The sequence below is a fragment of the Staurois parvus genome, unplaced genomic scaffold, assembly GCF_062004578.1.
Source record: "Staurois parvus isolate SC_StPar_1 unplaced genomic scaffold, SC_StPar_1.0 ptg000938l, whole genome shotgun sequence".
NCBI classification, from domain to species: Eukaryota; Metazoa; Chordata; class Amphibia; order Anura; family Ranidae; genus Staurois; species Staurois parvus.
Window position 1 is genome coordinate 1,013,114 of NW_028318734.1, and position 24,177 is coordinate 1,037,290.

Sequence of the window (24,177 nt, forward strand, 5' to 3'; positions counted from 1 at the left end):
CTCAATATTGAACCCTACGGACTAAGACTGGGAGGCCATTAAAGGTCATGTGCGTGGAAAGGGCGGGGCCAACTGAATATTGAACCCTACGGACTAAGACTGGGGGGCCATTAAAGGTCATGTGCGTGGAAAGGGTGGGACCAACTCAATATTGAAGCCTATGGACTAAGACTGGGGGGCCATTAAAGGTCATGTGCGTGGAAAGGGCGGAGCCAACTCAATATTGAACCCTACGGACTAAGACTGGGAGCCCATTAAAGGTCATGTGTGTGGAAAGGGCGGGGCCAACTCAATATTGAAGCCTATGGACTAAGACTGGGGGGCCATCAAAGGTCATGTGCGTGGAAAGGGCGGAGCCAACTCAATATTGAACCCTACGGACTAAGACTGGGGGCCATTAAAGGTCATGTGTGTGGAAAGGCCGGTGGCCCAATACTGGGGGCAATATGGTGTATGTGACACAGCCGCCAGACAAAGACACGGGACGGGATTTCATAGATATGCTTTTAATATTGTCATATTACACTACACACACCAGTAACATTGATAAATACTGCAATGGAAATGTTAAAAAAATATTATACATGTTTTACAGATTTCAACAGAAAATAAAAACACACATTCTGTCTTCAAATAAATAATACATTAAAAAATAATTAGAAATTAAAGTTACATGTAACCTCTCTTGTGCCACAGGGCCGCGTGAGGTCGAACAATGTGCCGCCCAGCCGGGCATGAAAGGGGTTAACCCGCATCGAGCCGCCCCGCCTCCTTCCTGCTGACGAGGGATTAGACCTCACGGGGGTGTCCCACCGGGGACACTCGTGGCTCCTCGGGAACAGGAGGGCGTGGAGCCGCAAAAAATAATTAGAAATTAAAGTTACATGTAACCTCTCTTGTGCCACAGGGCCGCGTGAGGTCGAACAATGTGCCGCCCAGCCGGGCATGAAAGGGGTTAACCCGCGTCGAGCCGCCCCGCCTCCTTCCTGCTGACGAGGGATTAGACCTCACGGGGGTGTCCCACCGGGGACACTCGTGGCTCCTCGGGAAGAGGAGGGCGTGGAGCCGCTTGGGTTTGCCCCTCCAGGCCCAGCTGGCGCTGTCCAGTATTTCCCAGCATGCTCTGAGGCCACTCTGACTCTACAGGGGTTAAGGCAATATTCTACACCAAGTGGATGGAAAACAGCAATAGGAAATGCATTTATCTTTAGGGGGGGGGGAGGGGAGGGAGAAAGCAAAACGGAGCGAGCGGAGGCAGAAGCCGGAAAACAATACTAAATGCGTATGGTGTGTTCTGATTGGCCGCACACCCTAAGTTTACACCCTGGATAATATTCCAGACACAGGCGGGCCGAGCTGGGGGTCAGTCATAGGAGACCGCAACCAACACTTCGTGTGACCTTCCTGAAATCTCATTAAACCAGGAAAGTAACTGCATGGATCAGTGCTCTGTGTACTACGCTGCGGTATGTGTCAGAGCTATAGACACGTATAACAATATTAGTGTGAATGGGGGGGAGGGGCATTGGAGTGTAAGCTCCTCCGGTACAGACACTGACGTCAATGACTGATTGGGATAAGCGCCTATTTCAGTTTAGACAATAATTCTAAATTAGGACCCTGACGTGTTTATCATAGGTTGCTCCAATGTATATTTCCATAAAATCCTCATCCCACCTCTTCCTGCCTGCTGTCCCTCCCACAAGTCTGCACTGAACCTCAAACATCCTATTATGGCATCCCCAACAATGTCCTTGGGTTTACTGCACTGAGAGTGTCATCATTTCTGAAAGAGCTGCAGACAGCTGGATCCTGGAGAAATCTTCACTGCAGGGATGCCCTGTCCTCTTCCTGCTTCTGCGCTGCAATGGTTTAGGCAGAACAGCAGTACAGATGGTCTCTGCAACGTAGGACATACTTCTCTCCCATTCTTCTCTTCCATCCCACCATCTGTACTGCTGTTCTGCCTAAAGACCTGAAGCTGTTAACCATTACAATGTAGGAAGTTCAGAGACAGGAAGAGGACGGGGCATCCCTGTAGTGAAGATTTTTCAAGGATTTAGCTGTCTCTGTAACGTGGGACATACTTCTTTATGAGTAATTGATGTGACTGAATCTGCAGAGGATTTATTTTTCAGCTAAACTTCAGGTTTAAAGTCAACACAGAACAGCAGTACAGACAGTCCAATGGCAAACCCCTCCTCCTTCTCCACTGAGAAGTTCTTTCATTGATTACACTGCCTGCAACATGATCTGTTAATGGGGAGAGTCCAGTCAGTCACAGGAATCTCTCCGCCATGCACTGATTGTGTTATAGGCAGGGTAATCGCTGAAAGAACTTTTCTCAATAGAAGAAGAAGGCTTGTCCCCATCCGACCGTCTGTACTGCTGTTCTGCCTGAAAATCCAAAGCTTTTATTCATTACAGTGCTGGAAGTTCAGAGACAGGAAGAGTACGGGGCATCCCTGCAATGAAGATTTCTCTAGGATCCAGCTGTCTGCACAACATGGGACATACTTCATTACAAGTAAGTGATCGGACTGAATGGCAAACCCTCCTCCTTCTCCATTACAGTGTAGGAAGTTCAGAGACAGGAAGAGGACGGGGCATCCCTGTAGTGAAGATTTTTCAAGGATTTAGCAGTCTCTGCAATGTGGGACATACTTCTTTATGAGTAAGTGACATGACTAAACCTGACGTTTAGGTGAAAAATAAAATCTCTGCAGATTCAAAGTCAACACAGAACAGCAGTACAGACGGTCCAATGGCAAACCCTCCTCCTTCTCCATTGAGAAGTTATTTCATTGATTACACTGCCTGCAACATGATCTGTTAATGGGGAGAGTCCAGTCAGTGAAAGGAATCTCTCCACCATGAACAGATTGTGTTATAGGCAGGGTAATCGCTGAAAGAACTTTTCTCAATAGAGGAAGGAGGGGGCTTGTCCCCATCTGACCATCTGTACTGCTGTTCTGCCTAAAGACTGGAAGCTGTTAACCATTACAATGTAGTAAGTGCAGAGACAGGAAGAGGACGGGGCATCCCTGTTGTGAAGATTTTTCAAGGATTTAGCTGTCTCTGTAACGTGGGACATACTTTTTTATGAGTAATTGATGTGACTGAATCTGCAGAGGATTTATTTTTCAGCTAAACTTCAGGTTTAAAGTCAACAAAGAACAGCAGTACAGATGGTCCAATGGCAAACCCTCCTCCTTCTCCATTGAGAAGTTATTTCATTGATTACACTGCCTGCAACATGATCTGTTAATGGGGAGAGTCCAGTCAGTCACAGGAATCTCTCCGCCATGCACTGATTGTGTTATAGGCAGGGTAATCGCTGAAAGAACATTTCTCAATAGAGGACGAAGGGGGCTTGTCCCCATCCCACCATCTGTACTGCTGTTCTGCCTGAAGACCCAAAGCTTTTACTCATTACAGTGCCTGAGGTTCAGAGAACGGAAGAGTACGGGGCATCCCTGCAGTGAAGATTTCTCTAGGATCCAGCTGTCTGCACAACATGGGACATACTTCATTACAAGTAAGTGATCTGACTGAATCTGGAGGATACATGTAAGAATAAATGCACACAGCACGTTAAAATGACAATTATCTGATTTTTCATTTTGCAAAATCTGCCTTTTTCCAATAAAAAAAAAGTAGCCTAGAACTGCACTCACTCAGTAATGTCACTGCACCCATTTTAACTGAGGGCAGCTGAAGGCTGTACCCTTTAGCTTAGTAATCCAGCCGATTCTCTGCCCTCCACATTGCTAAATCTTGCGCATGCGCAGTATGGCCGCTCGTGCCGTGCATGCCCAGTATGGCCGCTCGTGCCGTGCATGCCTAGTATGGCCGCTCGTGCCATGCATATCCAGTAGGGCTGCAGGTGTCACGCTTGCACAGTAAAGGCACAGTTGTCCGAGACCACTCCCGTCTCTACTCATCTCTACTCATTCAGCCCTCCTCCAGAACACCTCTACTCTCCTCCATAAAGCCCAATGACTCATGGGATTGATGACAATGATATCCGGAGTCAAGGGAATTACGTCATTCGCCTAGATCAGGGGTCTCCAAACTATGGCCCTCCAGCTGTTGAAGTACTACAAGTCCCATCATGCCTCTTGGAGTCTTGCCTGTGGCTCTCAGAGTCTTGTAAGGCCTCATGGGACTTGAAGTTCCTCAACACCTGGAGGGCCATAGTTTGGAGACCCGCAGTTCCTCAACACCTGGAGGGCCATAGGTTGGAGACCCGCAGTTCCTCAACACCTGGAGGGCCATAGGTTGGAGACCTGCAGTTCCTCAACACCTGGAGGGCCATAGTTTGGAGGCCCACAGTTCCTCAACACCTGGAGGGCCATAGTTTGGAGACCTGCAGTTCCTCAACACCTGGAGGGCCATAGTTTGGAGACCTGCAGTTCCTCAACACCTGGAGGGCCATAGTTTGGAGACCCGCAGTTCCTCAACACCTGGAGGACCATAGTTTGGAGACCCCTGGCCTAGATGAATGTAGTGGATGGAAACCGGAACTACAAGAAATAAGGTATTTACAGGTAGATAAATGTCATTTTTTTAATCAATCATAGTAAAGGAGGGGAAGACCAGCCAGATGGAATAAACTTTATGACCTGACTGAAGGTCCACTTTGAAGGCACAACAGAACCCTCCTTTGTGGGAAGAGGACTGTATTGATTCCGAAGGAACAGAGGAAGGTAAGAATCGGCAACGTTTGAGAATCCTTACAATTTACAGAACTGATCTGTGGAGAATAGGTTTCTTCTCAAGAATAGAGGTGAATAGGGATTTGTAGCAAGTCGAACAAGAAACAGCGTTGTCACGTTGTATGTTCGCCCGCAGGGTTGTGTTGTAGAGAGCATATGAAAGGCCACTGCAATGAGCTGAGATACTGAGGATAAAGAAGCTTTCTGAGCCAAAACTGCAACTCCGAGCCCTCTGGCAATCCCTGACCTGCTTTTCCACATCTCTCAAACAGCAGATTATCATCAGTTGTCACCATCCCTGGTGGGTGTTCCATACCACCCCACATCTAGAGGGATTGCTGCATTTTTGTTCAGAAGCCCTTCTAGATGGCAACTTGTGTCCCAGTTATGGTGAAGACAAGGCTGGTTTAGATGTCATCCTTCAGTATTTTACAGGACATCTAGACACACCAGTAAGCATTCTTTCAGACCAGTGGTCTCCAAACTGTGGTTCATGGGCCAAATTTGGCCCTTTGATTGTTTTTATCTGGTCCTTTGGGTACTGTACTACCCACAGATATGAGGCATTCTTCCTTCCACTGACACCAACGATGGGGCACCAATTATCCCACTGACGCCAATGATGGGGCACTACTCCTTTCACTGACACCACCGATGGGGCACTATTTATTTCACTGACACCAATGATGGGGCACTGCTCCTCCCACTGACACCACCAATGGGGCACTATTCCTTTCAATGACACCACTGATGGGACACTATTCCATCCAATGACACCACCGAGACACTATTCCTCTCACTGAGATAAATGACGGGGCACTATTCCTCTCACTAACACCACCGATGGAGCACTATTCCTTTCACTGACACCAATGATGGGGCACTATTCCTATCACTGATACCAATGATGGAGCACTATTCCTTTCACTGACAACCACTGATGGGGCTCTATTCCTTTCACTGACACTACTGGGGCACTATTCCTCTCACCGAGATAAATGGTGTAAGTGAGAGGAATATTGCCCCATCATTTATCTCAGTGAGAGGAATAGTGCCCCAGGGATGTCAGTGGAGGGAATAGTGCCCCATCAGCGGTGTCAGTGAAAGGAATAGTACCCCATCGGTGGGGTCAGTGAGAGGAGCAGTGCCCCATTGTTGTTGTGAGAGGAATATTGCCCCATCAACAATGGTGCACTGCTCCTCTCACTGACACCACCGGGGCACTATTCCTCTCACTAACATCAACAATGGGGCACTATTCCTCCCACTGACACCAACGATGGGGCACTATTCCTCCCACTTATACCAACGATGGGGCACTATTCCTCCCACTGATACCAACGATGGGGCACTATTCCTCCCACTGATACCAACGATGGGGAACTATGCCTCCCACTGACACCAACGATGGGGAACTATGCCTCCCACTGACACCAACAATGGGGAACCATGCCTCCCACTGACACCAATGATGAGGCACTGCGTCTCCCACTGACACCGATAGGGCATTATTCCTTCCACTAATACCAGCTGACCACAGGCACTATATAATTTTTATACTCTAACTGGCCTCCAAACCTGAGACATCTGCGTCCACCTACCACAGTCCGGCCCCTCTATAGTCCGAAGGACCCTTTGTTTAGAATGTTTGGAGACCCCTGCTTTAGCCAATATCAGTCATGTGGCCCTAGCCTAGCAATCTATTCCTTGTCATATTCAGGGGTGATAAGCCCATTATATAGTTTAATCCCTTTTTATTAAAGAACCCCCCCCCAATTTTAGGAAGAAATGTTGCCAAAGAAGGTCTCTTCCAGTCCTAGATGCCACTTGTCTTCCACAATGAATGGGATAACAGGAAGTGGGTTGAATGATGGTGGGCATCAGAGTGTCATGGACCCACCCACTAGGGGTGTGTCATCACACACCCTGGACCTAAAGGAGAATAATGCAGAGAAAAGGTGTCGTCGTGATGTTCTTTGCATCATTCAGAAACACCCACTGCCCACTCTGGAACAGAAGAAGCAGGATCCTGGCAAGTCACTCGACGGTCTGAAGATGGTTCCAAAAACTGGTATGAATATAAAAAAGGTAAAAAAATAACTGGAAAAAAAAAAAAAAAAAAAAGAAACCAGAGAAGGCCATGAAACACCCCCCAAGAAATCTAAAGCCTCCCCCCCAAAAAAAAAACCTTAAGCTGACACCATACATGGTAAAGGAAATGAAAACCAGGTCTATTGAACAGACAACAGCCCAAAAAGATCGATTCCATAATAAACAGTTATCAACATTCCCTCTGAAATCATCGTGTCCAGACAATGCCGATGCAGCTTTCTGTTGACGATAAAGGTTTTAATTTTGTAGATTTAGGAGCGGCAGATGGCTCTTGGTCCCCTGGGAACGAGCCCGCCATTCATTAGGTAAACATACGGCAAGATTCATTAAAATAATATCTAAAGAACAGACAAAAAGACGTGACTTGTATCCCGGAGGGGGCTGAGCTCCATCTGGAGAGAGAACGAGACTGGTGAGTTAAGTAGCAGGATCTCCCAGGCTAAAATGTGAGCCACCGTTTGCCTTTGGATGCGCTATCATAAAACACAGAATATTTACCTAATACTGCTAATAATGGTTGGATTGGGGAAGATTCGTATGTCTGTAGGCCCTACCTGGCTGCGGAAGGGACTCTTTGGCCAACAAGGTGAGCGCTACTGATGTCTCCAAAGAGGTTTCTGCTGCCATGGACGTCTACCTAGTGCATAAACAAGCACAAGCATAAACATTCAACAGATGTGGTTGTAGCAAGAAGTAGGATTGGCCACAGGTACAATTAGAAGAAAAGTTCCTGTATAATTATGCAGGGAAGCAAGGAGATGATTGGGGCTGGTAGGTTCTACCTGGTGCACCTGTTTTAGAGGGAACCACAGCAACTGGGGTTTCGAAAACCTGCCTAATTCACTTAGAGTGGTTGGGGAGAGGTGGGGGAATTCTCAGTCATGAATCATCACAGTGCTGAAAACTGACTACCACCACCAGATATATACGGGTAAGTTAACTTTGAGTCCACATAGAAAGCATGTCCGAATGCGGATTACCTAGGAATCGGTGCTCTGGCTCAAATGAAATGTAGAAATAATCCTCTGATACAATGAAGCCGGCTACCCGGTAACGTCCACTGGAACAATTCTTTATTGACTACATAGCAGGACACAACAGTAACCTTCTAACGAGTTTCGGCATAAGGCTTCGGATGAAACACGTTAGCATGTTACCGCTGTATTCTGCTATGTAGCCTATAAAGAATGGTTCCAATGGATCCAGTAGGGAAAGAGAGTCGTAGATGTCGCAGATCACAACAGTAAGTAAGTGTATGGCTGCCTCAGGCCAGGTTCCTTGCGTTGTTCAAGTTGGAGCCCAGGCTGAGGCTGTCATACACTTCCTTACAAGGTGTTTTTGTGATGTGCGACTTCTAGGACTCGCTATCTCTACCGCATGTTTTGAGATGGGATGAGCTCTGTCCTTGTTGGCACTCCTAGTGGTCTGTCAACCAAGAGGACCTTGAACCAGCAAACACAAATGCTCCTGCACTTGAGGATGGACTCGATGCAGGCTACAACCACATTAAGAATGTCCTGGAACATGCACACCTTGCTGCCTTCAAATAGACCGGGGAATCCAAATATACTGAATGAGGAAAGAACAAAGAGAGGGCGCAAAGGCCTAGTGCATTACCATAAAAAATGTTTAATAAGAAATAAAATAGCTGTTGTACTCACAAACGAGAATAAAGTCAAGGCACATCATAAAAGAACATCTGGGTCAACACCGCGCTGAGTAACAGTCCGCAATGGGGAGTGTAGACATCCAATAGGCTGACGCGTTTCGAGGACTTGCCTCTTCCTCAGAGCCCTATTTTATTTCTTATTAAACTTTTTTATGGTAATACACTAGGCCTGTGCACCCTTTCTTTGTGCTTTCCTCAACCAAGAGGACCTGGTAGAGCCTTCATCGGTACCTGTCATTTTTTTTGTGTGTTCCAATGGCTGTTACCAAGTATCCGGCTTCATTGCATCAGGGATGTTAATTTAGAGCTAGGCAGTCAAAGCATTTTGCTTACCTACATTGAAAACGCACAGAAAACACAAGGTAACGGGCTGAAAAAAGATACACCCTTTACAACTAGTTGAATAGTTTTTCATTTTTGGATACAAAAGGGGCTGGGGAAAACGAAGACCTTCCATTTGCTTCTGTAGGGCTGCTTTGAAACCCAACCTAAAGTGTGAGAAAGGAACTAAGTAAACCTCAAACACAAGATCTGATGCTTCAGCTTGCAAACGGATTCTGCCTGTGCAAATGAGGCCTAAGGGGACCCCAGCTCTCCTAACAAGTAATATGTAGTGCGTGGACTCCAGCGGCGTGCAAAATATTTCAGTAATTTGGTTGTGTATTTCCTCCCCAAGGCTGTGATCTTTCATCTGCAGGCTCCGTTCATCCGGCTCTTCACCTACTCAGCCTGCCACTTCCTGCATCATTAGAAGCGGCTCAGCCGTCTAGAACACTTTGAAATGTATGCAGGTACCTGGAAAGGCTGGCATCAGCTCTAGAAATCTTCAGAAGATATGAAAAAAAAAAGATTCTGTATCTTACAGGTAGAGACAACCAGCTGTTAGACATCGATGATAAGAAGAAAGAGACCGCCGCTGGAAGTAATAAGGACCACCTTTGTTCTTAAAGATGCTTTTTTAAGCTCGAAAGCAGCAACAATTTATTTCATATAGAAAAGAAGCCATGGTAGAAAGTACTCAACGGACTAAAATAGTACTTGCTGTAATAAATGTTTATAAGTCATTTTGAAAAGGTACCCGAGGTGGTGGCCATGGACCTGTCATCTCCTGGCCTCTGGACCAGACCAAACACTGGTGGATGAGAAACATCAATAGCCAAGGACAGCTTGTCAAAATATATACTAGTTAGCGCAAACTACAGCTCAGTACAAAGGAATCGCTATAACATTTTGATTTAGGATCAAGACAACCATAACGAGTAGAAGCTTCTGGAGAAAAAAGAAGGAACCTAGGGACCCAATGCCCAGAATCATTGAGAAACAAGAAAGGAAAAATCTATGCACATCTTCCAGGCCCTGACCCCTTAAGCGACCTGCAGCAAGGACATATTGGCGTCACATTGTCTATATAAAATACGAAAAACATTAGAGAAAGGATGAACTTAGACAGGGAAAACAATAAAAAACAGCATTCAATTTAAAGTAAAAGGCCATCTTCCAGGGAGCTGATCTTGTTTGAGGAGCCATTCTTTGTTTTCTTGAAAGCAGAGGGCAAAGAAAAAAAAATAATAATTTATTACCCATGACATCACTGATGAATGCTAAGGGATCCTGTGGTAGGCCTTTCTGACTGCCTAGGTCACAACAAAGAGGCATGGGCACTGTAGACTAGACCCCCTCCCACACCAGGGATCAGAAGACCCAGCCTGGTTTATGTAAGTATTGGGGCTTTTCATTTTTTTCTTTTTTTTAAAGCGATGGAATAGACACAGGTGGTGGTTGGAAAGGTTTATCAGCCTCTCCCTCGAGACAAGCTTTAAGAATGTTATAATATTTATGCCACTAAAGGGTCATGGTGGCCTTTGACTCTCAGGATAGATGGAAAAGGTGTCTAGAAAGAAGGAATACTAAAACATCTGACAATAAAGAACTCCCTTGTAACACTGAATAGGTTTTTAAACAAGCTAGCAAAAAGGTCAGCCATGATGTCAGCTCCTTGGTAGACAAAAGTACAAAGAAGTGAGCAGAGAACATAAAATGACCCGAACGTGTAGTGAGAAACACAAGCACAATCATACTGGTTCCTGGCATGTATGAAAGACTCCTGGTGAAGGCTGGTGAAAGAAAGTATGGTACATTAACTCCAAAGAAACTCAAACCAGTTGGAAAGCCATCACCTCAAACAGAAATTGGGTCTTCAAGACACAAATCTTTCACCAGCCTGTGACATCCTCCACCAAAAAAGAACAGCTAACGTGAGAATGCTCTAAAGGTTATGGACTTGTATTCAAGACTGGCTCAAAAGTAGTTTGAAGAGAAGAAAACGAACAACAAACAACCGATTGCCTCTCGGGGATCAGGAAGGATTTTTTTCCCCTGCAGGAGCGAATTGGATCATGCTTTCTGTTTTTTTTTGCCTTGCTCTGGATCATCTGTGGGTGTAGGATAACTTTTTTTTTTTTTTTAATCGTTGAACTGGACGGACTTTTGTCTTTTTTCAGCCAGACTAACTATGTAAGATACTTGTTCAGAGAGCAGATGGAGCAGTAAAATTCCACGTCTGAAGAATACACTATAGGGGGGTCCTACCCAGACACAGTAAGCTACTGGATGAACCCGATGAGGCTACAAGCATGTGTGAAGACATACAGTATTTCAAAAGGGTCTTCAGTATGACAACTGTTATTTTCAATAAGCCACCAACATCTTAAAAAAAAAATCTATGGAAAAACGGTAGAATTAAAAAAAAGGTCTGTTAAGGTCTGAACCATCCAATGTCTAGAGCAGGCGTTCTCAACCAGGGTTCCATAGAACCCTAGGGTTCCTCCAGAGGTTGTTAGGAGTTCCTTGAGCAGAGAGTAATTTCTGCCTCTCAGATATATTCCCACTGACACCATTGATCTGTTTCACTATTTGTAAGGGGGTAATTCTTCCCAATGACCACAAGTGTAAGAAGCATTCTTCCCATTGACCATCCCACTAATACAGTATATCATGAGCTGTAGATATAGTAATATTTAGCAGGGGTTCCCTAAGGAAAGCTATTTTAGGGATTCCTCTGTGTTGATAAGGTTGAGAAAGGCTGGTCTAGAGACCTGTTATACACAACAGTAACATGCTAGTGTCTGATTCTGCTTCCTACAAAATCATTCGTGTAGAACAGATGAAAATTGACTCCAAGACAAGGACACATCATCATTCAAATTCTTACTAGGCACAAGCAGGATTGGAACGCTGGACAGAAAATGGATGGAAATTTCTGTAGGATGGTACATTAAAAAGTCTATTTAAAGAAATGAGAAAGCCACGATCGACCCAGCATCTGATGTTCCCTAGAGCGCTGGTCATACAACCAAGGTGGGCTAGCATGGGGATATTTCCACAGCGGGCTAGCATGGGGATATTTCCACAGCGGGCTAGCATGGGGATATTTCCACAGCGGGCTAGCATGGGGATATTTCCACAGCGGGCTAGCATGGGGATATTTCCACAGCAGGCTAGCATGGGGATATTTCCACAGAGGGCTAGCATGGGGATATTTCCACAGAGGGCTAGCATGGGGATATTTCCACAGAGGGCTAGCATGGGGATATTTCCACAGAGGGCTAGCATGGGGATATTTCCACAGAGGGCTAGCATGGGGATATTTCCACAGAGGGCTAGCATGGGGATATTTCCACAGCGGGCTAGCATGGGGATATTTCCACAGAGGGCTAGCATGGGGATATTTCCACAGCGGGCTAGCATGGGGATATTTCCACAGCGGGCTAGCATGGGAATATTTCCACAGCAGGCTAGCATGGGGATATTTCCACAGAGGGCTAGCATGGGGATATTTCCACAGAGGGCTAGCATGGGGATATTTCCACAGAGGGCTAGCATGGGGATATTTCCACAGAGGGCTAGCATGGGGATATTTCCACAGCAGGCTAGCATGGGGATATTTACACAGCAGGCTAGCATGGAGATATTTCCACAGAGGGCTAGCATGGGGATATTTCCACAGCAGGATAGCATGGAGATATTTCCACAGAGGGCTAGCATGGGGATATTTCCACAGAGGGCTAGCATGGGGATATTTCCACAGAGGGCTAGCATGGGGATATTTCCACAGCGGGATAGCATGGAGATATTTCCACAGAGGGCTAGCATGGGGATATTTCCACAGCGGGCTAGCATGGGGATATTTCCACAGAGGGCTAGCATGGGGATATTTGCACAGCGGGCTAGCATGGGGATATTTCCACAGAGGGCTAGCATGGGGATATTTCCACAGAGGGCTAGCATGGGGATATTTCCACAGAGGGCTAGCATGGGGATATTTCCACAGAGGGTTAGCATGGGGATATTTCCACAGAGGGCTAGAATGGGAATATTTCCACAGCAGGCTAGCATGGGGATATTTCCACAGAGGGTTAGCATGGGGATATTTCCACAGCAGGCTAGCATGGGGATATTTCCACAGCAGGCTAGCATGGGGATATTTCCACAGAGGGTTAGCATGGGGATATTTCCACAGCTATTCGCATAGATCTCATATAGGCTTAAATGTATTTCCAACAAAACAACTAAGATTATTAAAAAAAAAAAACATATCTGTTCAAAACATAAACGTAGAAATCCAGGTCTGCACCATACATTAGTTTTGGAAGCATCTGCTGAAGTTCAAGCCATGTATAAATAATGTGTTAAAGTCTCTGAAGTTACATTTATGACAATTCAAAAACCACAGATATGCTCACTAAGCTGATGAGAGAAGATAGAATTCCACCAAAATTTCTTCTTTTGGACCATCCAATGGCCAGAAACCTCCTGGAGAACGTGACGTCCTAGTGTTGTATTTTAATATCCTTGTGAACAATTGTGTAAATTGAGAAAAATGTCTTGGTGTCAGGGATTAATATTTGGTGGACTGCCATTGTGAAGAAGGAAGAATCCCACTAATTTGTACACTGACAAAGAAGAGAACTTTGTGTTTCTACACTCAAACTATAAAGAACAAACTGTGCTACTCTCTGGAATGAAGGATAACTTGGCTTGAAAGTGTCTGGAAGATAACAGCTGGAACAATCTATAAGACATGCACAATTTCTTCTGTCCGAAGGCACTTCAAAAATCCATCAGTCTCCTTCATGCAGTCAATTCCTACTAAATAAAGATTTTCTTTTTATGTTATCTACATGAAATTGGCAGCATGTGTTCACTGTGTCTATACGGCGCTCTAGGCACACACACAGTCATCAAACTTATGGATTTGGTGACTAGACATATAGAACGTGTGATTCCTACACTAAAGTATAGTTTACTGTATATATGTAGTTACTGGGGGTGTTGATAAAATAAAATATTTTTCCTGTAATTTTTTGCATATTATTTTTACATGTAGGACCTCTTACATAATTGGCCTTTGCTTATTCTCCAGGACAATGAAGCACTTGATATAGTGAGGGCACCACATATCTAAATGCTTGAGGCCCCTACAATCCACTTCACTGTGACTTTGGAGTCTGAGAAACACCCATTCGTCTTCCTTTGCCCAGTAGTGCATTTTTCTAGAGCCAAAGAGGCCTTCAGTAGGGACAGCTGGGGTTGGTATAAGTTGACTTGTAGCACCCTGTAGGTTCTGCAGTCTATCTAGGCAGTTTCTGCTACTTGTGGGGATTGAAGAACGATAACAAACGTTCACTTGGATCAGTAGGGTTGGCCCGTCTGTGTCTGCAATTCTTACCGGATGTGCACTTACAAGAGTAATAAACGTGATCTGAGATGAGTAAACGTCTGCGAATCGTGCGGATTGACCTTCTCCATTCCAATAAATTGTACCTTTCCAATTCTCCTAAATACATACATGCAGATAATGTTATAACTAAATCATGAAACAGAATTGCCTGCAATTGGGAAATCAGGCAACTCATTGCTCACGTGATGAGAAGAAACACCAAGAGGACCAGATCGGGCCAATCCACAAGATACCCCAATCTATTCATTCATCTTTAGATCTGATTATCCTTCAAGACATCAGACAAAACGCGATGAACATGCAAGAGACGACACGCTCCTTTATAGAATACAGAGTGGAGCCACCCTCGTCTGCTCTGGAAAACCGCCCCATCGCTCCAGCCTCACAAAATATCAGGTCGGGGGTCAGTGAGAGAAAGGTTAGTGAAGACGCATTGGGGCAGCAGAGGGGGAAAAGTGATGGTGAATAGTGTACGGGTGTTTAAATCCGAAAGACTCAAATTCATTGTTAGAATATCAGAATTTTCTATTTGTTTGTAAAATATGGACAAAAACATGGAGACAGAAGAAACCAAAGAGAGGAAGGAGGTCTTAATCATGGTCATTCCATCCCTAAAGGTGTTGGAGCAATTGGGTGTCGCTGTTTGCTGAATGTGGAACATCATGATAACAGAACGTGCTGCTCATGGATCATCTATTGTGGTTTCAGTATAGGCTGTTTGCCGTAATTGTTTATCATATAAACATGGTAGATCTAAGAAGACTTTTGAAAAAACCTAAAAGTGTTTAAAGGATGGGGCTCATCTTGGATCTCAAAACTTCACTGGAAGTGACCCCTGGCATCTCACTACAAAAGCAACCTTAGTGATTAAGTGCTAAGTCCTTCTCTGTTTGGGGACAAAACCTATAACCCCCACTAAAAAAAGAAAAAAAGGAGGAGTTAGGTAGTGTGATTACTACAAACATAACAAATAATGCTGAACAAGAAACAATTTTGGTTTCACCTCCACACACTCAACATGGCATTGCTATATACATGTTACTCTATGGAGCTCCACGTGTGTTTAGGCGAGTCTACACCGACGTATGTCTCTACATGAATCCAGTGTGGTAACTCATGGCCTTCTCATCTATAACACTGGCCAAAATGTCTATCATCAAGGAGCAGGACAGTCTGACGCAGGTAAGCAGGAGATGCTAGATACTTGGATGTATCCTTCAATCTAAATAAAGCTAAAAATATTTGACTATAGGATGTCTAGTTGGGTTCTGGCCACCTTGTTTGGTCTACATGACTGCCCCACTGCTATCCTCCCAGCTTCCAATGTCTACAGGGTGATGGGAAGCTCACACTATCACTGTGTCACTAACCGCTCTGGCCTGAAAGAGAAGGCCCATGTGTTCAACGCATCAGTCCACACACTAGGTAGAGGGTCACATATCCTGGCAGATATTATAAGAGAATGGATTGTTTTTGGTTTCTCCTGGCTCCATGAACACAAATCGGTGCGTGTCCTACCATAGGAGGAAGCAATGGCTGTTAAGATTTACAGTTATCGTGGAATGCACAGATTGTGACCCCCCTCGCACATTACTGGATATGGCAGGCAGTAGACGAGGTGGCTTGGCAACACATGCAGGTGGGGTTGACAGATTTCGGGGGTATAAGATCCAGGTCTTCGTCATCCGGGATCTCGTCTAATCGGTAGCCATCTTTCAGCAGCTGGATGTTCAAGTCTTGGTTGATCTGCTGCAAGGGCAAAAGACAACAACGTTGTTAGATACAGGATGTCAGCGTGCCTCTTCATGTCGCCTAACACAAGGCTTATACTATATAAAAAGGATCAAAATTGGGTCACCACATTCATGGTACTGATCTTGAGGTTCTCTTGGGAACCTTGCTCTACCTCGAACCTGGCAGTTGCAATATGCACTGTATATACAGTGGGGATCGAAAGTTTGGGCACCCCAGGTAAAAATTTGTATTAATGTGCATAAAGAAGCCAAGGAAAGATGGAAAAATCTCCAAAAGGCATCAAATTACAGATTAGACATTCTTATAATATGTCAACAAAAGTTAGATTTTATTTCCATCATTTACACTTTCAAAATAACAGAAAACAAAAAAATGGCATCTGCAAAAGTTTGGGTACCCTGCAGAGTTAATATCTTGTACTGCCCCCTTTGGCAAGTATCTCAGCTTGTAAACGCTTTTTGTAGCCAGCCAAGAGTCTTTCAATTCTTGTTTGAGGTATCTTTGCCCATTCTTCCTTACAAAAGTCTTCCAGTTCTTTGAGATTTCTGGGCTGTCTGTCACGCACGGCTCTTTTAAGGTCTATCCATAGATTTTCAATTATGTTGAGGTCAGGAGATTGTGAAGGCCATGGCAAAACCTTCAGTTTACGCCTCTTGATGTAATCCCCCGTGGATTTCGAGGTGTGTTTAGGATCATTATCCATTTGTAGAAGCCATCCTCTCTTTAACTTCAGCTTTTTCACAGATGGCATCAAGTTACCATCCAAAATTTGCTGAAATTTTATTGAATCCATTTTTCCTTCTACTCGTGAGATGTTCCCTGTGCCACTGGCTGCAACACAACCCCAAAGCATGATTGATCCAACCCCATGCTTAACAGTTGGACAGAGGTTCTTTTCATTAAATTCTGTGCCCCTTCTTCTCCAAACGTACCTTTGCTCATTCCGGCCAAAAAGTTCAATTTTAACCTCATCGGTCCACAGAACTTGTTTCCAAAATGCTTCAGGTTTGTCTATATGTTCATTTGCAAAGTTCAAACGATGATTTTTGTGGTGAGGACGTAGAAGAGGTTTTCTTCTGATGACTCTTCCATGAAGACCATATTTGTACAAGTATCTCTTTATAGTGGAATAGTGACCACAACTCCAGTGTCTGCCAGATCTTTCTGGAGGGATCGTGCAGACAAACGTGGGTTTTGAATAGTTTTTCTCACAATCCTGCGAGCTGTTCTGTCTGATATTTTTCTTGGTCTTCCAGATCTTGCTTTAACTTCCACTGTTCCTGATGACTGCCATTTCTTAATTACATTCCGAACAGAGGATATTGACATCTGAAAACGCTTTGCTATCTTCTTATAGCCTTCTCCAGCTTTGTGAGCATCAACTATTTTCAGTTTCAGTTTTCTAGACAACTGCTTAGAAGAACCCATGGTGCTGATTGTTGGGGCAAAGTCAGAGGAGTCTGGGCATTTAAAACCTTTGAGATTGACATCACCTGGTCTTCCCAGACGATGATTGGGAACAATCCATGACACTGGCAGGTCTCAGCTTGGCAAAGGGGGAAGTGCATGCTATAAATTCTGCAGGGTGCCCAAACTTTTGCAGACGCCATTTTTTTGTTTTCTGTTATTTTGAAAGTGCAAATGATGGAAATAAAATCTAACTTTTGTTGACATATTATAAGAATGTCTAATCTGTAATTTGATGCCTTTTGGAGATTTTTCCATCTTTCCTTGGCTTCTTTATGCACATTAATACAAATTTTTAGCTGGGGTGCCCAAACTTTCGATCCCCACTGTATAGTGCTAATTTTGCAATAAACATGAATTTTATAACCTATCAGTGCAATAAATTCTTCTGAAAGTATTTCACTATTGGCATAAAGAGAAAGATACTATCACCAAATGGATTCCCCAAGGAGGGAGATTGGTGGTGCTCCTGGGTCAAAGTGTCTTCCCAAAACTGAAGCGACAGGAAAGTAAGGAGTGAAGAGCCGACAACTTGTCCTTCCTTCGGAAGAGTATATTACATCATATTACATTGAGTGGAGTATGCAGGTAACACTGGCTTACAGGTATCGGCAACGATCACAGCCATCATAGCTATGATTAAGGCTTACTGCCGAATCACGTAAGCCAGTTTTTTCCCGTACAATCTACTCGATGTAATAAAGTAATTCTTCACTCCTACTTTCATATTTCATTATTGCGATTTGCTTTATTTATTCCTGGGAAGAAATCTGTATAATCCTCCATACTGCACAATTATTGGCAGGTCTATACCCTGGATTACCATCCTCTTATGATTTGAAGTGGATTTAAGGATACAACAAAGCACGTTATTTGGCCTTCCTATATTTAGGGCCTAACTTAGGGTCAGCTGCTGTCCAAAATGTGGTGGAACATGTGCTGGGTGTATTTGCCCTTGCTGAGGTGGATTTGGAAACCATAGCTGGATTATTGTTCTTTTTTGTGATTTTGTATATCAACTATTTCTTATATATGATGAAGAATTGATGTGCATTCCTTCTTTGAAGAACTGCACATTACGTTATTGCTCTTCCTTTTTAAGTTCTTTTTGTATAGGTTTGATTTTTTTAAGGTAGCAGCTGTGAATATTTTCTATTAAGAGTGCAATGTATATTTTGTAATTAATATGGACTACATTTTATATTATATTTTGCCATATGTACATTGTAACGAAACTGACCCCAGACTGCGCTTGGGTACTTCCGTTAGACTACCGCTTCCCCGTCCGAACACCAACCACAGACTCCACAGCCGACCATACAAGACTAGACGACACCAGTCTTGAAGTAAACCAGAGGTAGACTACTTTATTTGAACACAGATACAAGATATATACACTCAGGGGCCAATCCCCCCCCCCTCCCTGCATAATGACACAGGGCGGGGCAATCTACATTTAGTAACAAGAGACACACAGGTATTCCAACTTCACACCAGCAGACCATCCCATCAAGAGGGAGGGCTGCTGGAGACACAACCCCCACTAAGCTAATACACATAAACACATACATACCATAATAGTTTGCTCCCAAGCCTAACAAACAACAGAACAATGGGATGCAGACCCACAACACCAAACAATCCACAACCCCCACCCCACCTATACATGTCTACACAATATTAGGACAGATCACCCTGTACCTCTAACAGGCACAGGGTGACTTACACATAATAGGGATATGGGGAGCTGAGACAGGGGTCTCCCCGCCTCTCCAAAGTAAGCTGGGTTCCATGGGCCCCCCCACCCAAAGTGACTCCCGTCACATACGTAATCAAGGGTTCTGCTTGTACAAAAGACTATTTATAGACCGTTTTTTATTTTTGTTTTGGTGTAGAGAGTTGGGAAGGGTTAGATCCTCAGTTTTCAATGCATATTAAGTGGGGAGATTTCCTCCAATTCTTGTTCACTGACACAGAGAAATCTAAATCGCAAAACATTACAGAGAACCTAAGCTTTTCCCGCTCAATGTAAAAGGTGTTTTTATAAATTTCTGAATGTGTTGTGCCAGTGAAAATGCAACACCGTTTCTTGTGCTGGTGTCACAGGGGCAAAAAGTGAGAGAAAGTCTTCCCAGTGGGGGTCTCAGACAGCAATAGAAACCCTGACAAGGAAATAAATACTGGAACAGGCAACACCTTCTAGTGGTCCATTCAGACCAGGTGCGGTGGGACTGCGTTAGGCAGCTATTCCAGGGCAGTTCTATTGTACCCTCTACTGCAAGACAAGGGCTTCGGTGTGGGCATGCAGTACTTTTTTTCCCAGTGCAGAGCAAGACACTGCATGCTGCCCAGTAGAACTCTATGAAATGTCATGGTGTGATATTTCAATAAAATGTGCTAAAAAACAAAAGTAAACAGTGCAATGTGAATCTCCACCGAAGAGAAGAAGGCATTTACCCAGAGTCAATTGCAAATGTGTTCTGGCCTAGTGTGGAAAGCACCATTTCTCATGAGAGATTTCCCAAAAAGCATCCAAGTCAACAATATGTTTAAAGAGCAGCCATCAAAAGATTGACGGTATCATCCAAAACTTCAAATTATTTTTGAAGCTCCTGGGAAGCCTTTGATCATGAGAAAACGATCTACATACTGTAGGCCTTAATTTCTGCACTGCTAAAGCTTGCTTGCATTGGGTGGAGTTAAGCCATGGCTTTACTGGAGCTAAGCCTCACCACCACTGGTACTAAGCCCTGCCCATGTCAGAGGAACTAGTCCAACCCATACAGAAGCAAAGTCCATTCCCACTGAAACTAAGCCCCACCACCACTGGCACTTAGCCCTGCCCCTACCTGAGCAAAGCCCTATAAGTGTTGAAACCAACTCTAACCTCTACTGGAGCAAAATCCAACCCCATCCGAACAAAGCTCCACCAACACTGGCATTAAGCCCTGCCCCTTCCTGAGCAAAGCTCTAAACCTGTTGGAACCAAGTCCAACCTCTACTGGAGCAAAGTCCAACTAAATCTGAACTAAGCCCCACCACCACTGGCACTAAGCCATGGCCTTACCCAACCAAAGCCCTATACCTGTTGGAGCCAAGTCCAATCTCTACTGGAGCAAAGTCCAACCCCATCCAAACTAAGCTCCACCAACACTGGCATTAAGTCCTTCCCTTTCCTGAGCAAAGCTCTAAACCTGTTGGAACCAAGTCCAACCTCTACTGGAGCAAAGTCCAACTCAGTCTGAACTTAGCACCACCACCACTGGCACTAAGTCTTGGCCTTACCCAAACAAAGCCCTATGCCTGTTGGAGCCAAGTCCAACCTCTACTGGAGCAAACTCCAACCCCACTGGAACTAAGCCCCACCACCACTGAACAAAGTCCTGCCCCATTCAGCAAAGTCCTATACCTGTTGGAGCTAAGTCAGTAGAACTAAATCCTATCACAGATGGGACTATGCCTTGTCCCCACTGTAGTTGAGCCCTACACTCGCTAGAGCCAAGTCCAAACAATACTGGAGCCAAATACAAACCCAATGGAACTAAGCCACACCCCCACTAGCACCAAAACCTGCCTTGGCTGAAGCCAAGCACCATATCCGTTGGAGCCAAGTCCAACCTCTACCAGAGCCAAGCCCACCTGAATTAAGCCCCACAGCCACTGAAACCACTTCCAATAGCAGTGTAGCAAAGCCCCACACTCACCGAAGCAAAGCCCCACGACCACTGAACAATTCCCTAATAACTGTTAGTTGTAGAACTGATAGCTTCACTTTAAGGCTTCTGCCATATGAACAGTTAATAGTACATAAATATTAAACATGTTTCTTTTGCTGCTGTGGAAGCTTTTCATCAGCCATATATTTTATCGTGTGCGTCCATGCTTCACCTCTCTGTACAGATCTGCGGGGGAATTTTCAGCTCCGAGTAAATTGCTTTCCCTGGGTGAAAATAGCCTCTGAATTTATCCAGTATAAAGGGATGTTTTTACAGCAGAAACACGGCGAGCGCCAGACTTGTTTATTTCAGACATAAAAAAGGAAGGAAAGAACGCGGGATTATTCTTGGGTAATAAAGATCCTAAATTGTTCTCTAATTGCTAGGGAAACGTGAGAATTTTGCTGACAGTACGATGCCTGCTCGTGGTTCCACCGCCGCTCACGTATGGTACGTTCAGTTTTCAGTTCCGTCAACATTTTCTATAAAGCCTCTTTGTTCTGTGCTTGTGAAACCTCCACATATGTGAATTGTCACTTTCTGACACATAGACAATCGATTAAAGCTGATCTCCGGGCAAAAAAGAAAACAAGTTTAGTACAGACACGCTCACCTGTCACACATCCAAGATTTTTATTTTTCTGCACTCTTCCGATGGTCCAAACTCTTCAAAAATAGTGGCCTTATTTCTCCTAGAAGGACCTTCATTTTTGGGATAGAGACCACTCAGCTCTGTCAGATTCCTAAATGCAGGGTGACCGGTCTTCTCCCCGCCCCTTGTAATGCTTCCAAGCATTCTGAAGATCTGGAGCAGGTGGGAGATGGGTTTGCATCTCCATGTTGGAGCACCAATGGGTACTTCAAAATTCCCTGGTTGCTTAACAAATCTTCCCCCCCAGCCTCATCTTAACCTTGCCGGGGAGAGTTGCCTATCAACACAAGAAGCCCCCAGCAGTGATCTGCCTTGCAAAGCATAGTCCCCTTTCTGCTGAAACCTACAGTTTCTGGCCTAGGTTGCTAAAAACAATGACAGGGGAGTTCTCTACTCCATGCGAGAGAAGTTGGTCACCTCCCTTGTCTATAACTGACTTTTGCAGCAGTGAACATGGACGGGCATTAAACAAATTACCTGGGCTAACCAGTTCAACTTGCAAGCCAGCCCCAGTCCAACAATGGCTATAACACAAGGAACATGGATAGGTATAACTTATCAAAGAGGGGGATTGACCCTCTTTGATAAGTTAAACCCAACCATGTTCCTCGTGTTATGGCCATTGTTAGACTGGGGATGGCTTACAAGTTGAACTGGGTAGCCCAGGTAGTTTATGAGTTCTCTACTCCAGTCTTTCTCAACCAGGGTGCCCAGGCATCCTCGGGTGTCTTGAGGTTTCTTCAGGGCTGCCTTGGCAAAATGTCTTAAAATTGCCCAACACTTGAATACAAGCCAGCGGGTGGAACAAGCTTCCCTTTTAATTACATAAATCCACAGGTTTTCATTGTGCACCATTACGACCTTCTAGCTGCCGGCGTCCTGACAATCAATGACATCATCAGTTGATAAGGAGGATGTCAGTTGCCTGCACAGCATCCTAGTTTGACCCTCCCCCACCCCTCTCCATCAGTGCTGGGGTCATATTAGCTCAGTGATGGAGACAAACTGAGGGAGAAGAGAAACAATGGAATACTAGTTGGTACCAGTGTGCAAAAGTGTATTTGCTTTGGAAGAATAAATCACCTCTAAATGTTGGGTGTCCTACATGTGTGGATGTTGCTGCGTTATATAAAACTATTAGAATAGTTTTTCACATTTTAGAATGGGGTCCCTTAGGACTGTCCATAATATTAAAGGGTGCCTCGGGACTGAAGAAAGGTTGGGAAACACTGCTCTACTCCACTGTCACAGCTCATGAAGACTCCAATAACTGTCCCATTAACAAAACCCTGCCCACACCATGCAGATACTACACCCTTCCCCAGGCTGTCCAATTCCTCCCACAGGCTGTTCAACCTCACCAACAGACCTTCCCACAGGCTGCCACTAAAGGGCGGTCATTTAGAGTCCAGCGATAGCATCGAGGAGCAGGAAAAAAACAGGATTAGATGCAGGGGCGGACTGACAACTCATGGGGCCCCCGGGCAATAGGGGATCATGGGGCCCCTGTGTCCTTGCCCAAACTCAAAAAAGCCTATGAAAAAGGTACCAGGGGCATCTCATGGGGCCCCCTACTGACCCCGGGCCCTCGGGCAGTGCCCGAGTTTCCAAATGGTCAGTCCGCCCCTGATTTGATGTTACCTACCATAAAATCCCTACCTCCGAGTTCATTGACGGGAACAGCTTTTCTCATTCTTGACCATAGGGGTATAGGGCCACCTACAGGAGTATGATACTAGGCAGAAAAAAAAAAAAAAAAAAAAAGAAGAAGAACACAGCACCTCCTATGGGCAGTTCTAGCTTTCTTTGCCATAGGCAGGTCAGTTAGTCACAAAGCAGTACAAGAAAAGTAAAAAGCACCAATAGAGGGGTGGGCGGTGCGTCCGTCAATGTACTCAGAAAGTGATTTTAAGGTGAGGAACAAAAAATCCTGTTTTTTCTTACATTCATTGACAGACAGAGCTCTTGTCATTCTTGACCATAGGGACATCCCAAAGCAGTGCCCCATAGTGGGACGGGCAAGCAAAAAGCAGTGCCCCATAGTGGGGCGGGCAAGCAAAAGCCTGGAGCACCCAAACATGTCAACCACCCACATAGACCCCCAAGGGGAAACAAGGAACAGTGGCCTACAGAACATTGAGGCTAAAACATGCATTCAAAGATGCAAACACATCAACATTGTCAAATTTGGTGAGCAGATAGCTGCCTTGCAAACCTGAGATGCAGAGGGCTGATGCTGCCACACCCAAGAGGTACTAATTGCCCTGGTGGGGTGTGCTGTGATAGGAAAAGGGGAAACCCAACCCTAAATGGCATAAGTCTGACAGTCGACTTCCGAGGCCATCAGA

The 24,177-nt window shown here is 44.8% G+C and overlaps 1 protein-coding gene across 1 annotated transcript in view; it reads right to left on the reverse strand.

Annotated features, from left to right (window-relative positions):
* Nucleotides 1–1,074: 1,074 nt before the first annotated feature.
* FAM219A (family with sequence similarity 219 member A) overlaps nucleotides 1,075–24,177 on the reverse strand; it is a 37,213-nt gene continuing 14,110 nt past the window's right edge. The window contains exon 4 of the mRNA XM_089656788.1: nucleotides 1,075–15,988. Within this exon, the coding sequence (XP_089512914.1) occupies nucleotides 15,830–15,988 (159 nt within the window). The 3' untranslated portion in view covers nucleotides 1,075–15,829. The remainder of the gene's footprint in view (nucleotides 15,989–24,177) is intronic.